The sequence below is a fragment of the Brassica rapa genome, chromosome A01 (genome assembly GCF_000309985.2).
Source record: "Brassica rapa cultivar Chiifu-401-42 chromosome A01, CAAS_Brap_v3.01, whole genome shotgun sequence".
Taxonomy (NCBI): domain Eukaryota; kingdom Viridiplantae; phylum Streptophyta; class Magnoliopsida; order Brassicales; family Brassicaceae; genus Brassica; species Brassica rapa.
In genome coordinates, this window is record NC_024795.2 from 18,172,282 (window position 1) to 18,189,452 (window position 17,171).

The window sequence follows — 17,171 nt, forward strand, 5'->3', positions numbered from 1 at the left end:
CTATTACTTTTTCCAAAGTAAACACTATAATCCTCGTTTGGTTAACTCCACAAACTAATCTATTTGGATCAGTTTACCAAAAAATATGGATACTAATGTCAGAAAATAATATAAACACTATAAACAATAAATATTGGCACAAGACTATTTGGTTCAAGGAACATATTCCACGTAATGCGTTTATAGCATGGCTGGCTTTGCGGAGAAGACTGCCAACCAAGGATCGCTTGAGGCGTTGGGAGTTAAATGTCTCCGGAACGTGCGTCCTTTGTAATCTGGAAATAGAGACTCACCATCATCTCTTCTTTGAGTGCTCTTTCTCTCGCTTGATATGGGAGCCTGTTGCTGCTGAAGTTTGGATTTCTCCTCCGGCTGATCTACACTCTGTTGCAGCCTAGATCAATCAACCTCGCGTCAACGCAGATGCACATGCTACTCCAGTCATCAAGCTCTACTTTCAGTCAGCCATCTACCTGTTGTGGAAAGAGCGTAATGCTCGTGTGTTCACAACTGTCTCCTCACCTTCATCAGTCATCCTTGCCTCTCTCGACCGTATGATGTGTGACCGTCTCCTCTCTTACCCGACAAGTTCTTCTTTCTCCTCTTTTCTACTTCTTTTTATATTTCTTGTATAAGATCTCCTTAAGATTTTTTTTTACCTTGAGTTGTTGTTGGTTGTTTTTGTTTCCTTGCTGTAATAAGTTGTTTAAAAACAACAGTGTAACCTTTCAGAAAATGATAATCTTAATATCTTACAAAAAAAACAACAAATATTGACTTATTTATGTGAATATATATTTTATTTTAAATCATTATAGTGGACGAAGAAAGCACCATAATTTGTACAACAAATTTTCTTAGATTCATCATACTCACCATTTTACCATTTTAATCACATAATTTTACATGAGCTTCTCCACCCTTCCCGATTATTTTCTCTTTATTTATAACTACAATATAAAGTTATAAACTATATATATTATAAATTAATAATTTATTTACCCTTGAAGTCTAATGATTAAAAATAGAACATAATTCAATATAGATATATGATTCTATTAATAAATTAGCAGTTACAAATTTGAAATTTCTAGAAATATCAAAAGTTGTATGTTAGTTAATTATTTTCTAAATGACATTTATTTTTAATTCTTTTTGGATGAGAATATTTTGGCTGAGGTGGATAGTCTCAAAAGCCTTGAATTTAGTCACTTTTATATAGTAGGATGATACAGTTATATATCCTAACTAGTCACTTTTGGTAACGGTTTGTGAATTCATGCTACCATGATGTGCTACCAATGCCCATATTTCTTTTAGTGGTAGGTACAATTTGTTAAGTGAAGAGGAGGAAGAAGAAGTAAAAGGAAACTAAATCAAGATGAAGAATACTGATATACAGATTCAATTTCTGGTCAATATCGGTTCGAGCTAACTGAGAATAAAGGAAACTGGTTTATGGTGTGTGTATCACTGGACCAAAGAAGAAGAAAAGAGAAATGCAAACTTTCTTGTTGTTATAGAGGCTTTATTGTTGCACAAGTGCTTTGGGTATAAATACTAAAACCCCTACCTTCTCTCTCTCTCTCTCTCTCTCTCTCTCTCTCTCTCTCTCTCTCTCTCTCTCTCCTCTTCCTCTCTCATCTTCTCTCTCTCTCTCTCTCTCTCTCTCTCTCTCACTTCTCCTCTCGCGTCATCTCTGTTGAACATTGAGTTCTAAGATTGAGATGTACTCTTCTTTCTTGGTGAATTGTCAAGATTGATCTGGTTCCGGATGTACACACTATCACGCTAATGGGTTGAACCAAGTTAACAAATCAAGTGTATCTTTTTATATCTTATTTCATGTTGATCACAAACAAACGAGTGAGAGAGGTGGAAAGAAATCAACATAGAGTGGATGTGAGTGTTTCGTGTAGTGATAGAGAAGGAGTGCTGTTGTAAACAAAACTATGAGATCCTATGGTTTCAATAACATTATCCCAAACAAGGAATCCTTGAACTCTTTAAATAATTCAAAGTTGATAAATATACAAAATGTTATACATAGAAGAGTAAGGATCAAGCCATTGAAATCTTATATAAGCATCATCAATATCACAAAGAAGGAAAATATTTGTTAAGATTGAAAGGCAAAGAGTAAAACTCTTCACTCCTAGTATCGGATTTAAACGACATGAAACGATCCCACCAAAACACCCCTCGGTCTTTCCTCGTGGCACTATCTTTAGATGACAATGTTACATCAAGAAAGAATGCTAACATCCCGGCAACAAATGCTTCAGAAGAGAATGGAGCATTGATCATATCATTGAACTGTGAAGAACAACAAGGAAAACAATCAGGCATTATCATAAGCTAGAGGATTTCAGAAAATTAACAGTATGTTTGTTCGTTTTGTTTACCCATCTGGCTTTTGTATGAACTGGTCCATACTTGTTAATAGCTGTATACTCGTTGAAGTATTGTGGTATTGATAATCCCATGAAAACCGAGAAACCAAGAATGAATTTTGTTCTGAAGCTATTTAGATTGCAGAACTGAAGTAAGCTTAGACCACCAGCACCTGAAATTATTATTCATTTGAATCTTAGAAATACTCATTCGCGGTTTCAAACCAAGAAAGACGTTTCAAGAAACATACCAACATATGCAAAGAACAGGCAATACAATGCTGCAAATATAGGAGCTGGAATAGAAGCAAAGACGGCTCCAAATTTTCCAAGAATGGAGAAAAAAATCATGAAACCAGCTGAAATTTGAACTACCCTTCTGCTACCAACGCGTGTTAGCGCTAACAAACCAGCATTTTCTCTGTAAGTCCATCAGAAAAGCCATTAGAATTTTCAGCAAAGACTGTTGTGACTGACTTCATCTGGTTTTTAGAGGAATGTGTCTTACACTGATACAGATGCTCCATTTCCTGCTCCAAATAATCCACAGAGAAGAACTCCAACACCCTATATACATAAATGTATATGCCATAAATACACAATCTTAGAGCAATGGCGATAAAACACATTGAGGTCAATGTTTTACAATATTACCTGCCAACCGATTCCGCGGCTGAGAACAGACGGTGGGGGAGGAGTTGCGCTTGCAAACCTTGATACAGCAATGTAAGTCCCTGTGGACTGTTTCCAAGAATCACAAGAGCAAGAACATGAACACGCTCAATGAAATAAGTATGAAATTTAAGACAAGTGTTTAGTGATGTTGCATCCAAAAGGAAAGATGTTTACATGAATACTAACCTCAACAAGTGAAACAAATGAAATAGCCATCATAGCAAAAGCTTCACCAGCATGAAATGTTGGAGCTCCCCATTGGAAAGGATAAGGCACTCTTATCCTGGAATTATCAAGATAACATCAATACTGTAAGAATGTAGCACAATGCCACTAGAGAATGGTCAAAGATAAAAGAAATCATTTCATTACCATGGGGCGGCGCTTATGATGCCAGATCGATCTGTTCTGCAACTTGTCTGAGTGTTGGTTCCTGCGTGCTTATAGGCCCCACCAATGGTGAGAAAATGCGCGTAAATCCAGACAATAATCACAGAAGAAATCACAGCAAATCGATGGAAAACATCTCTTTCTCCTCGCATGAGATGAGGAATGTACTGAAGAAAGAAGCCAAAACAAATGAATCTGGTTAACATCTGTTTAGAAATAACAAGAAGAGCATTGCACAGAGCTTTAACCTGAGAGAATATGAGTAGAAGGATAATCTCAGGCAATCCAATCTCAATGCATTTAGCTAGCTGCAAGAAAATAAGATACTCAGTACCCAAGAAAATGTCATAAAAGCCAATGAGAGAAGCAATGACACACCAGAGGGAAACCGAGTTCATAAAGTCCAAAACCTGCGAGTGCAACCAGAGGAACTGCAGAGAGAGGACTCAAGAGCCTTGAGAGAGAGAAAAAAAAACATTAAGAAGTAGCACAAGAGAATCGGTTGGTGTGAAGAATCGTCTAAGCTAACCTAACTACATTGCGCCAGAGGCCGCTGAAGCCAACAACGATCTGAAGAAGCGAGGCAACGATAAGAGCACCTTGTATTCCACGCATGATCCTCTCAAACTTCTGCAATGTTTTACTCAAATCAATGACTAAGACATAACAGAGAAACAGATTAAATCCTCAGACTAACCTCTTGAGGATCCAAAATGTCGTTGTACCGAGCAGCCAAGATGATCGAAAGCGTGGTTGGTACATAAGAGTAAGAGGCTCCAATAACGGCAGGAAGACGAGTTCCAAAGAAGCTTTGTAATAAAGTGTTGAGTCCAGAAACAAATAGCAATGTCTGAATCATCTTTGCCTTCTCCTCCTACAACAAATGAACACACATCCAAAGACATTAAAGAACAGAGCTTTTCAACAATGTTCATGGGAACTGATTTGTCTGAGAAGAAAGACTTACGTTTCCTCCACCCATTTGTGGAACTAAAGATGTTGGGATGAGTACCGTTGTTCCAAGCATCACCAAGTAATGCTGAAACCCCAGAAGTATTGCCTCAGCTGATCCAAAAAAGAAACAGTGATTCTTGATCAGTTATATTACATATGACACTTGCACAAATGATGTGAAATAAGGAGAGAAGAGGGTTACGCCAAGGAGGAGGACTGGTGGCGCAATAAGAGACAGAAGTAAGTTGATCTTTCACCGGATGTGGCTGAAGCTCATCCTGTTTTGGGGGCAGCGCTGCTCCTCCTCCTTCACTACCACCGGCCATTTTCTTTCACTTCTGATGAAAAACTCAAACGCAACTCAGGAGAGAGAGAGAGAGAGAGAGTGATGTTGGAGCTGTTTACACCGAAAGTGCTGAAAATGTTGATGAAAGTGAGAAAGTGAAAGAAGAATAAGAAGATGAAGTGAGAACAGAGAAAGACATTTGTCGGGGAATTTACGTAAGAAGAAACCGTCAATATAAAGAAAGAAACGTCAAAAGAGTTGATTTTGCGCGTCTTCTTTAAGACTTTTGAAAAGAAAGAACCACTTGGAGAACACGGAACCCATGCAAAGCTTAAATGTGAAGAGGAAGAGGAAAAGAGACATTTAAAGTACTTTAAAATTTTAAAAGAATTTAACTCTAGAAACTAGAACATTGAGTGCCGATTAAGATTTAGATATCGTTGTCATTTTTAATAAAACTTAATATTGTATAACTGAAAAATATTACTTCTACAAAATAAAACATCAAGGCTCTCTGATCCGTTTAACTTTCACAAAAAAAACTGACAAGTATATATTTCATTGCAAACCTGACAAATATTACTTGTACAAATGAAAACAATTGACAAAGACATGTAATGCTTTCAGTTTAAGAATTGTTCAAAACACTTCTACCAAATTACGCACCGGCGTCGGCAGCTCTTAGTGTTTCGTCCCTCGTCAGCCAAAGACAAGAGTTGGAAAGGTCTCGAGTGCAAACATCAACGACCGGAACAATATTTTTTAAAATGATTTACAGAAAATAGGGTGGGCGATTGGGCGGCATAACCAAAAAAACAAGCAGAATTAATTATCTAACCAAAAATAAATTATCTCTATTATTATTACAATATATCTAATCTATTAAAAGTGAAGTACAATTAGAAATTAACTCTAATTTTTCTTAATATTTATAATTTATGCCACTGACCTAATAATCTCTACATCTTTACTAATTATTAGGTGTTTTGCCCACACATGCGGGCATAATAATATATTGATACTTATTAATAAATATACTATTAGTTTAAAGACAAAACAAATTTAAATAAAACATTATACTTATATTAGTTTTACAAATTTTTCAATTTCTTAAAATTATTTTGAACTTTTATTGATTTAAAAACATTATTTTTGGATAAACACATTAATATTTTTATTTTAAAATATGTTGTTATCTTTAAGAACTTTTTATTGTATTAATATATAAAGAATTATCTAGCTAAATAAACAAATATATAGTTTGATGTTATTAAACCAAATTCTTGGAATTACTAAAACCTACAAAATCTCAATATAAATTAAAAGCACAAGAATGTTAAACTAAACTCAACTTTAAACATTGTATTAATCAAAGTAAATAAAACTAAGGATATATGTATACATGTATTGTGAAATACCTCTCATAATAACTGAATAAACGCTCAAACTAACCAACCATGTTGACAAAAAAAATCAATATGTAATGTATTAGATAATAACATTTCATGTTTGTTGTTATTTTCATTTCTTACTTAAAATAGAGGTTACTATTTCTTATAAAATTGTATTTCTTTATTATAAAATCATAATTTGTTATTTTCAAATGGTCTTTTAGCTTTCAAACTTAAATAATTATAACTGAAACACATTATTTTGGAAAAACAGTTTTTATTAAAATAAAATAGAATGAGATTTTTTTTTTTACATAATAGTCTTTTAAATAAATTTTTATTTCAATTTTTTATAATTCTCTTAAAATCTTGGAAAATTTAAAAGTAAATAGAGTTCATTTTTAATTTTTGTAAATATAAGGCACTTGTTGTAAATAAAAAAAAATTAATATTTCAAAATATTCTCTTTTGGAGGAAGATATTTTGAAAATATTTTGAAAAGATACTTCCATTTCCAATAAAATATTTAGAAAAAATAAAAAAACAAATAAATACTATTTTCAAATTAAGTAACAAATAAATGTTATTCTTGCAACTTAATAATAAGAATAAGAAATAAAAATAACACCAAAAAATAATGGGAAATTATCACAAATACCACATTCGTAGTACCATTTTTCATGTTTACACTAACCACTTTTACCCTCACTTTTAATGAAGGGTAAAAGATAATTATACTCTTAGGGTTAACTAATATAGACTTAGGGATTAGAGTTGAGGGGTGGGTGGGGTATGGTTTTTGGAATGTGAAATTTAGGATTCTAATAAATATATAAATAAATACTTAAAAAATATATAAAAAATTTTAAAAATAGTTTCAAATATAATTGCAAAAAAAAATTTAGAAAAAAGTTCGAATTTGAAAAAGTATAATTCGAAAACATAAAAAATAAATTTACTTTTTTTTTATTTTTTTTACTTTTTTTTATTTTTTTTATTTTTTATTTTTTATATTTAAATCAAATTTATTGTTATTAATTATATACATCTATTTAGTATTTTAATACTAAAACAAATTTAATAATTTAGAAAAAAAAATTTAATAATTTAGAAAAAATATGCCATGACATATTACCTGTCGGGGGGGGGGGGGGGGAATGTGTTACGCTTTGCAAGATTGTTTCCATTGAAACCACTCCAAAGTGGTATTTTGTTGCGTGTGGTCGGTCGATAGTTCATCCATGTGAAGATGATCCTGATGATGATAGTCCACCTTTGTTTCATTGTAGTGGATGCAATGGAAACGTCTCTAATGTTGTGGCTAGGTATTTTGTGTTTAATATAAATACTCATATATCATTTATGTAAATATCTATATAATTATTTAAAATTCACCGGTTTTATATTTTTGTAATCGTTGTTCATGTTGTGATTGAGTTGGTTGATTTTGTTGAATCGAGTGGTATTGCATCCTTGTTGTTACAAGGAAGGAGGACAGCTCACTCTTGATTTGGGATACCAATTGCTGTTAATGAATATACAACTTGCAATATCAGTGTGGGATGATCACATCAAGAACTAATCAAAGAAGCTAGCTTCATTATTTGGGATGAGGCTCCGATGATGAGTAAGTACTGTTTCGAGACACTTGACAGAACTATGCTTAATATTCTAAAATGTGATAACTGGTAGATTTTACCAATTATCATCAATGGTGGTAGAGTTGAAACTGTTTTATCTTCCATAACCTCTTCCTATCTATGGCCTAGCTGTAAGGTTTTAGAGCTGACAAAAAATATGAGGCTTACAAGAGATGTTCATGGTGATAGATCAAGGGAAATTGAAGCTTTCTCTAAATGGATTCTCGACATAGAGAATGGGAAGATAAACGAGCCAAATTCTGGAGAAGTGGAAATAGATATACCTGAGGATTTACTGATAACTCAATGTGAGAACCCAATGGAGGAGATTGTAAAAGGTGTATACGGTATTAGTTTTCCCAACGAGCGCAACCCAAAATTTTACCAAGGAAGAGTGATAATGAGTCCAAGAAATATGGAAGTTGATACAATTAATGACTATATGTTACCGCAGCTAACAAGCAACTTTAACATAATTTTCCAGAAAGTGAATGTATTATTACTAAAATAACAAATACTACTGTTGAATATATATTAGCCGCTTGAATAACCAATTATGCTCTTATCAATAATAATATCAGTAGTGAATTTGCTGATTTGTCATCTTTACATGATTTTAGTATAAATCATTAGTTTATTTAATATTATTGTTTAAATTTTTATGTTAATATATATATATATTTATTTATTTATCAAGTATTTAAAATAATTAATAAACATTAACTTATTCTACTGATATATATTCATTATTATTTTTAAAAATATATTTTAATATATAATTATCATGATTTTAGAACAGTTAATTAATAAATATATATTAACAATATCTACTGATAATATCATGATTACATTTATCTTATATTTAGTTTATGATTTATTTACTAATATTATAGCCTTTTTATTTTTATTGGAAATATTGATCCAAATACAGATAATTATAAAACTTATATTTAAGTATACTAATATATATTTTAATTAATTGGTTTCTTTGGTTTATTTGGTTGGATCGGTTAATATACTTAGCCATATACATATATTGCGGCTTCGTAAAAATAATATCCATTCGGTTTATCCGGTAGTACCAAAATCTAAACTATTTAATTTCTCTATGGGTTATAATTTTTTATAATCTTTTTAGTGTCACTAGATTTTTTTTAGACTAAATAAAATAAGTTTTAATTTTAAATCCAAATTTCCTAATTGTATATATGCTATTAACAATAAAATTTAACAAATAAAAACGAAAAAATGTAGATAAACACAAATTAAATACATGAAACTATATTCTCTTCAAACACGTTGACCATTTATTGTTTTAGATTATTTTATAATATTAATTTGAAGTAAGTTAAATAATGAATTATATATTTATTCATTACAGATATCAAAACTTTAGTATAAATCATTAGTTTAATTAGTATTATTGTTTAAATTTTTATGTTAATATATATATATATATTTATATTTATCATGTATTTAAAAAATTAATAAACATTAACTTATTCTTATGATATATATATTATTATTTTAAAAATATATTTAATATATAATTATCATGATCTTTAGAACAGTTAATTAATAAATAGATATTAACAATATCTACCGATAATATCATGATTACGTTTATCTTATATTTAGTTTTTGATTAAATGACTAATATTATAGCCTGTTTTTTATTTTTATTGGAAATATTGATCCAAATACAGATTATTATAAAACTTATATATAAGTATACTAATATATATTTTAATTAATTGTTTTCTTTGGTTTATTTTGTTGGATCGGTTTATATACTTAGCCATATCTATATATTGCGGCTTCTTAAAAATAATATACATTTGGTTTATTCGGTAGTACCAAAATCTAAACTATTTTCTCTATGGGTTATAATTTTTTATAATCTTTTTAGTGTCACTAGATTTTTTTAGACCAAATAAAATAAGTTTTTAATTTTAAATCCATGTTTCCTAATTGTATATATGCTATTAATAATAAAATTTAACAAACAAGAACGAAAAAATTAGATAAACACAAAATAAATACATGAAATTATCTTCTCTTCAAACACGTTGTCAATTTATTTTTTAAATAATTTTATAATATTAATCTATAGTTAGTTAAATAATGAATTATATAATTATTCATCAAAGATATGAACACTTTAGTCAGTTTAATTAAAATTGTTTATAAAAACTAATGATTTATTTTAGAATAATGGAGAAGATGACAAATAAGCAAATTCACTTCTCAAATAATAGTATAGATTTATAAGTTTACATCTTATATATTAAAACAGAAGTCACAACCTTGATTCATGTGTAATTTTTTAAAAAATGGACATATTCATAGAAATTCATACTATATTTTAATTCAGACTAATAATAAATATAATTTTTAAAATATTTTAATCATAGTATCTTTTGATATCTTTTCATTTTAAATATAAATATATTTATTTTAAAATTCTAACAAATCTGTTTAAAAAGATTTTTACAAGATCTTCATTTTTGAAATTATAATTAAATATTTTCACTAATTTCAAAATTAATTTAAAATATTATTATACATTAATATGTTCAGTTATATAAAATGAAAAAAAAAAATCTATAATATTTTAGTTATTATATAATCATAATCAATCATATTAAATTAAAATTATTAGATTGAGCTAAATATAATAAAATTGTATTAAATTTATATATTTATATATTTTGTTTTAGTAATTATAAAATATTTATGTTCAAAAATAAAATCTAATATGTTGGTAAGATGGGTTAACATTATCAAACTATATAATACATGTATAAAAATTAACATGTATTTCTTTAAAGTTAATAATATAAAATCTTTGTACCTACTTTAATCATAATATATTTTCATTTTAAATATAATATATATTTATATATTATATTTTAAAAATTCTAATAAATCTGTGTAATATTTAAACAATAACTTAATGTATTTTAAGTTATCGTTTAGAAATAAAAATAAATAAATTATATCCTATTTTATCTACTTTTATAGTCATGATCATGTTAAAATATAATTATTATACTAAAATAAATATGATAAAATTATATTCAATTGATAAATTTATAAATTTTATTTTCATAAATATAAAATATTTATTTAAAATATAATATGATGATAGAACGACTTAAAATTAACAAACTATATAATACATGTCTAAAAATTAACATATCTTACACTTTTATATATATACAATAATAAATTATCTAAAATGAATAAGCATAAAAATATTGGTAAAAAGAAATCCAGTTTTGAAATACGGGTCAGAATTTAGCATAAATTAAATACAAAATATTTTTAAATATATTTTCTCATGAATATATTAATTTGCTTAATAACTGAATGCAAATACAATAAGATAAATATATAATAAGAAGTGGCAAATGCATATGGTTTAAACAATTAATTAATTATAACATGTAAATTATAAAATTATTGTATTTGAAATAGTTATATAAATATTTAAGTATATGATTAACATTAAAAATATATACAACTTATGTTTTAAAACAATAATTTATGTATAGAAAAGTGAAAACAAACACCCGTGCGGTTGCACGGGTCAAAATCTAGTTTCATTTAATTAGAAAGAGTGACAAGCCTATTAAAATTTTCTTACCCAATAAACTCAGCTTCATCTTTCGAACAACCATATCCAAATCTCTGCATGATTAGATTTATATATTAGTAAACAAAGAATGTAATAAAATCAAGTGCCAAAATTTTTATTCTCCATCAAATTTTTTACTATCCTCTTATATATTTGCTTCGTCATTTTTCTATCTCTCAAGATCATATATATTATGTTGTTTTGTAGGGAATGAGTGACGACGTACATAAGCGGGTAAGAGTTCTTCGATGAAGTTTTAGCATACAAGGGATTTGCATCTCAGGGATGATTGACCTCGCCTTCCTTCTAAGTATAATCCGCATGCCATCTCATCGCGGCTGCAATTTTTTCAGCCTATCGGTAATAGGTAAGTACTACATTCACCGGTACGGTACTCTATTCCGTCGACGTCCTTACGGTTTATATCGTGGCTTCTTGCAAAATCGACACTCCAACAATTCTGCATATTTCTTTCAGTAGATCATACAATTGTCTTTACACACATCTATTATCTTCGAAAGTAACCCAAGATTATGAACCAGTTTATGAATCTCATAATAAAATTCATCAGACAAATTATCTTCAGGCAAATACTCTCTAAACAACTCAGTCCATGCATACATACAAACTTCAGGTAAGTTATGACCAGTTTTGATATTCATCCTTCTAGCTGCCAGTGACAATTTTGAAAGACCTTCTCTACAACCTTTATAAATTGGCTGATTAGCTTCGTCTAGCATTTCATACAGAATTTTTGCATCCAAGTTAGGTTCCTTTTCCTTTTTGTTTTTTTTTTGGCAGGAACCACTGAGGTTGTTTCACGAAATCCATATGTAACCATATCATGCATCCTATCATGATATACAGTGATCCTCCTGGGGTAACTACTTTCAGAATGCAAATGACTAGGTTCTTCCCAACTACCGCCATCTTCAAAGTGACTACTACTAGCTTCATTCCTACTATCACGTTCTCCATGTTGAAACCAAATGTAGTAATGTGAGGTAAATCTTCTATTTAATATGTTTCCAAACCGTTTCGCTACGCAAACTTGGTACTCTTGCACTTACGACATGGACATAACATTTTACATGTCCTGTGTAAGAGGTGTGTTCCCGGCCTGGTACATGAATATCTCTGCCCGTTGAGAAATTCGTTTTCACTACTCCCACAAAAATCTTTATGTGCATACATCCAACTCTGGAGTCCACATATATTGCCACCATGAAACATTTTTTTAACTCTTGTTTTCTTTTTTTTTGTGCATCTTTAGAATGAGAGAGCATAGCATATTTTTAGGAAAATTTCTAATTTGGTAGGTGGGAATGTTGCAACGAATTTACTACATTATAAAATTTACTAATACTTAACAATTATATTACCACCATTTTTACCAACCATACATACAAAAATTTATTACGTTTTCAACAACCTTATATTTTACTCGTAATTTAGTCGTTAATTAGATGCAAACTTTTTGAGGTAATTTAGTCGTAATGTAATAACAACTTTACAAAAATGTAAAGGTCGTCATAAATATGTCGTAAGTTTACGTCAAATTTACGACGGGAATTTGTCGGTCTAAGTTTACGTCTAGTTTACAACAATTTTAGTTGTAAAGTCGTCATAAAATTACGACCACACTTTCATAGTCGCGTAGTCGTTATGGCTACGTTTTCTTGTAGTGAATGACTATATCTGTAGAGTATGGTAAAAATAGAACAATAATAAAAAATTAAACCAATTAAAAAATTAGAAGAATTGACAAAACATAAACCTAGATTTAGTAACGTAGCATGTGAAGACCGGAGGACTAAATATTTTGATATCAGTAAACATTGTAAGAAGACTTATGTAATGTATAAAATAAATGTGCATAAGAATAATGTACTATTAATTTCCTCTTTCAAATTTAATTTTCTTTAAATAAAGTGGTTAAGGGGGCAGAAAATGAGTTATTGGTGGGGCATCCATTTAATATCTTTGTAAGTTGCACTAATCTTTAAAATTAGAGTGGTGGTAGCTGCCCCCATGCTGGACTAAGTAGATCCGCCTTTGCCGAGAATTTATTGCTGAGAACTGTTGAGCGAAAAATGTGTGTTTCTGGTCGAGTTAGTCATGTGTGAAAGCCAAAAGGAGCATTTATCTCTTGTTGTGGAAATAAAAAGGGGCGTCTTTCGTTTGGAGCTACGGTGAGATCCGGTCCTGATCCTACTTTAACCTAATATCTTTTAAAACAAAAACAAATAATATTAACTAGTGATTTAGATAATTATAGTAATTTTATTGAAATATATTCAATATAATCAAAAAAGTTTTGCGGTTTTGATGATTTCGACAGGAAAACAAGATTTGGAGGAATTCCAATTTTTTGATGTTTTGGCAAATAATAAGATTTTGCATGATTAACAGAAAATAAGAATTTATGGCTTTTGCGGAAAAACTCGATTTTATGGTTTTTGCGGAAAACTCAATTTTGTTATTTTGCGGGAAATTTTGATTTTGCGGTTTTGACGGAAAACGATACTTTGCGGTTTTGGCGGAAAAACTCGATTTTGCTGCTTTGGCGGGAAAATTCGATTTTGTTGTTTTGGCGAAAAACTCGATTTTGCGATTTTGACAGAAAAACTTAATTTTACGGTTTTTGTGGGAAAACTCGATATTTTGTTATTGGTTGAAAATATTGATTTTACGGGTTTGGTCGGAAAACTCAATTTTGCGGTTTTAACGGAAAATTTGATTTTGCGGTTTTAGCGGAAACCTCGATTTTGCTGTATGGCGAAAAGACTCGATATTACAGTTTTGGTGGTAAAACAAGACTTTACTGTTTTGGCGGGAAATACAATTTTGCTGCTTTGGCGGGAAAACACGATTTTGCTGCTTTGGCGGGAAAACTCGATCCTGCGATTTTGGAGGGAAAACTCGATTTTACGTTTTTCGGGGGGAAATTTGGTTTTATGGTATTGGCGGAAAAACTCAATTTTGCAGTTTTGGCTGGAAAATTCGATTTGTTGTTTTGGCGAAAATTGATTTGGCGATTTTGGCAAGAAATCTAGATTTTGCAATTTTGGCGGAAAAAACTCGATATTACGTTTTGGTGGGAAAACTCGATTTTGAGGTTTTGGCGGAAAAAATCGTTCTGGCTAGAAAATTTGTTTTGCAGGTAAACTGATATACTCTAATTAATCTTCAAGCAAGTCTCTCAAATAAGATGTTTGATGTAGCACTTGAGGATCATATCCACAAAAACTCCATATTTCATACAATAGACTAGGTTTCAGACTAAGCTATATCAATAATAGAAAACAGAAAACAAAGCAAATAATAGATAGAACGGTTGTACGCGATAAGGAGGAAGTGCTTGATCGAAGGATTTAGCAATCACTAAAATCAAAACACAAATCAAGGATGCTATTGGTTTTATAGGTTTAATATACTCGAAGAAATAATCAAAATTAATGTTTCATTGATCAAAATTAATGCTTATAGTTTCACAATATGTTGGATCCCTACTTTGTTGATCAATGAAACATTAATTTTGATTATTTCTTCTTTACTTTACCGATTTACTTCATGTTTATATAATATTACGAAAGATTTGTTTTATTTTGTTCTATCCTTTTTTTTTTAGAAATTTAAACATATTCATATATATTCTGCAAAACAAACTGGTAGCTCCACTGCGTGCGAAACTGTTTGCCATTCCATTTAATTCAAAGTCTGTGGTATATTAATGAGCTCTGAGTTGTTGAAATTTTTCTTAAAGATCTTTATGTCTTCCAAATAACTTGCACATGCTGGCCATTCTTCTGGTTCCAAAACCATCTTCACCAACTGAGAACAATTTATTGCAAATATAACAATAAATTGTCTGAGAATCTTCATGCATTCCATTGCCCTAATGAGAGCTTCTATTTTTGACTGAAGTGGCGATTGATTCGCTCTTGTATTTCTCGCTTTCATTAAACCATCTAAACCTTCCAGTTCGCTATAGCATCCTTGTCCCATATAGATTTCTGATTTTTCCATGATTCATCCGTAAAACATCATCTACCTGGGATAGACAGCACTACTGCTTCTACTGATAATCAAGTTTGATCGATTCCCTGTGTAAGTGATATATGTGCCTCAGTCCAAAGTAATGACTCTGTTTTTGCCAATTTGAGAGTATCTCTAGGATCAATATCCAAATTGCTAAATACTTTGTTGTTTCTTCCTTTCCATATGTACCATAAGATCCATGCAAATTGATGATCTTTCAATTCCGGAAAAACCCTCCAAAATAAATGATCCATGTTTGTAAAAAGTGATTGAGTGTGAAAATGTTTGGATTCAATGGTATTTGAGAGAGTGTCCAAACTTGAACCGCTGGTGGACATTAAAAAAACACATGATTTATGGATTCCTCAAGTGCTCCACATCGTGCACAAATTGTATCCTCTTGTATTCCACTTGCTCTTAAATTTATCTTAACCACTAAACATCCTGATACCAGTTGCCATAAAAAAATGGTTCATCTTAGGTGGACAGCGTACTTTCCAGTAGAAGGCCTTCAATGGAGAGACCGAAAAGGACCCAAGGATCATTCCATATTGAGATAGATGATCATGATCCTACTCTTTTGATTAGTCATTTGCTAACAAGAGACCTATCACAGACAATACCGCGCCAGCAGTAGGACGACGAGTACGATATAATTTGTTCCAGGGGTGATGCATTCGTGAAATACCGTCCTTCGAATACACGAGAGAATAATGTGTTCGGTTTCTCTATCAATCTCCAAAATTGCTTTCCAAGCATAGCTGTTTTAAAATATGTGAGGTCTTTAAATCCTAAGACTCTATCATCCTTAGGACTACATATTTTATTCCATAATTTTTTTTGCATATCTCTAGTATGCCCTCTCGACTCCACCAAAATTGTGCCACTACACTCGTTAGCTTCTTCGTTACCGTTTTTGGTATGCGAAAACATGACATTACATGGTTTGGCAAAACCGTTACCACTTATTTTATAATCACTTCTTTTCTCCTTTTGGTGAAAAATTGAAGGTCCATCCATATACTCTATTATTTAAACAATTTTGAATAAAACCAAAAACTTGTCTTTTGGATCCTCCCAAATTCTCAAGGATTTCCAAATATGATCTCATTCTGCCTAAATTATATATCACTAAAATGTTCCGTAGTTTTTTTGATGGATTCTTCAATCTTGTGACCTAATTGAATCAAATATTTTTCAAAATTTATCTGCAGACCCGGTACCACTTCGTATTCTTTTAGAATCCTGAGAATTGTTTGACATTCTTCTCTTTGTGCTTTGCAAAAGAAAATACTATTGTCTGCAAAGAGCAGATGAAAAATTGGAGGACAAGCCCTTGTAACCTTTAACCCCATCAGATGTTTCTTTCTATCAGGCTTTTTAATATTTGCTACCAATTATTCCGTACACATAACAAATAAATAAGAAGATAATGGGTCTCCCTATGGTAGAGCCTTATGTGGAGTTATGTGTCCCTTTGGTTGACCATTCAATAAAACTATGTACTGTACCGAGGTAATACATTCCATCATTAGTTGGGTCCAGTGATGATCAAACGCCATCTTGGAAAGTAGCTCTTGAATAAAAATTCAATCAACTATATCATAAGCTTTACTCATATTCGTCTTTATGGCTATAAATTTGTCTACTCATGCTTTGTTAGTCCTCAATCCATGAAACATCTCCTGAGCTTATTGTCAGAGATCAATCTTCCAGGAATAAAAGGCCGATTGTGTTTCCAAAATAAGTGAGGGAAGACAA

General features: G+C 30.7%; 1 protein-coding gene across 2 annotated transcripts; it reads right to left on the reverse strand.

Moving 5' to 3' along the window:
• Positions 1-1,977: 1,977 nt before the first annotated feature.
• On the reverse strand, positions 1,978-6,833 carry LOC103829402 (nucleobase-ascorbate transporter 7). 2 transcript variants are annotated; one of them, XM_033277797.1, is made up of 14 exons: positions 5,365-6,833; positions 4,615-4,827; positions 4,426-4,523; positions 4,156-4,332; positions 3,988-4,088; positions 3,837-3,912; positions 3,707-3,766; positions 3,441-3,625; positions 3,255-3,351; positions 3,048-3,134; positions 2,902-2,960; positions 2,645-2,814; positions 2,406-2,566; positions 2,098-2,316 (listed from the first exon to the last, which is right to left on the reverse strand). In XM_033277797.1, the coding sequence occupies exons 2-14, from the start codon at positions 4,736-4,738 to the stop codon at positions 2,098-2,100; spliced, it is 1,614 nt and encodes a 537-aa protein (XP_033133688.1). In that variant the 5' UTR covers positions 4,739-4,827; positions 5,365-6,833. The 2 variants fall into 2 exon arrangements, with proteins under 2 accessions (XP_009103320.1, XP_033133688.1); XM_009105072.3 differs by lacking the exon at positions 5,365-6,833 and having other exon boundaries at positions 1,978-2,316; positions 4,615-5,290.
• Positions 6,834-17,171: the final 10,338 nt, after the last annotated feature.

Bases quoted from the DNA above. Each gene is read 5' to 3' on its own strand.
- LOC103829402 (XM_009105072.3), bottom strand. From the start codon at position 4,738: ATGGCCGGTGGTAGTGAAGGAGGAGGAGCAGCGCTGCCCCCAAAACAG. The intron at 4,524-4,614 runs GTAACCCTCTTC...TTTTTGGATCAG, and splicing joins CACCAGTCCTCCTCCTTGGC to CTGAGGCAATACTTCTGGGG. The intron at 3,913-3,987 runs GTTAGCTTAGAC...CTCTCTCTCAAG, and splicing joins CTCTGGCGCAATGTAGTTAG to GCTCTTGAGTCCTCTCTCTG.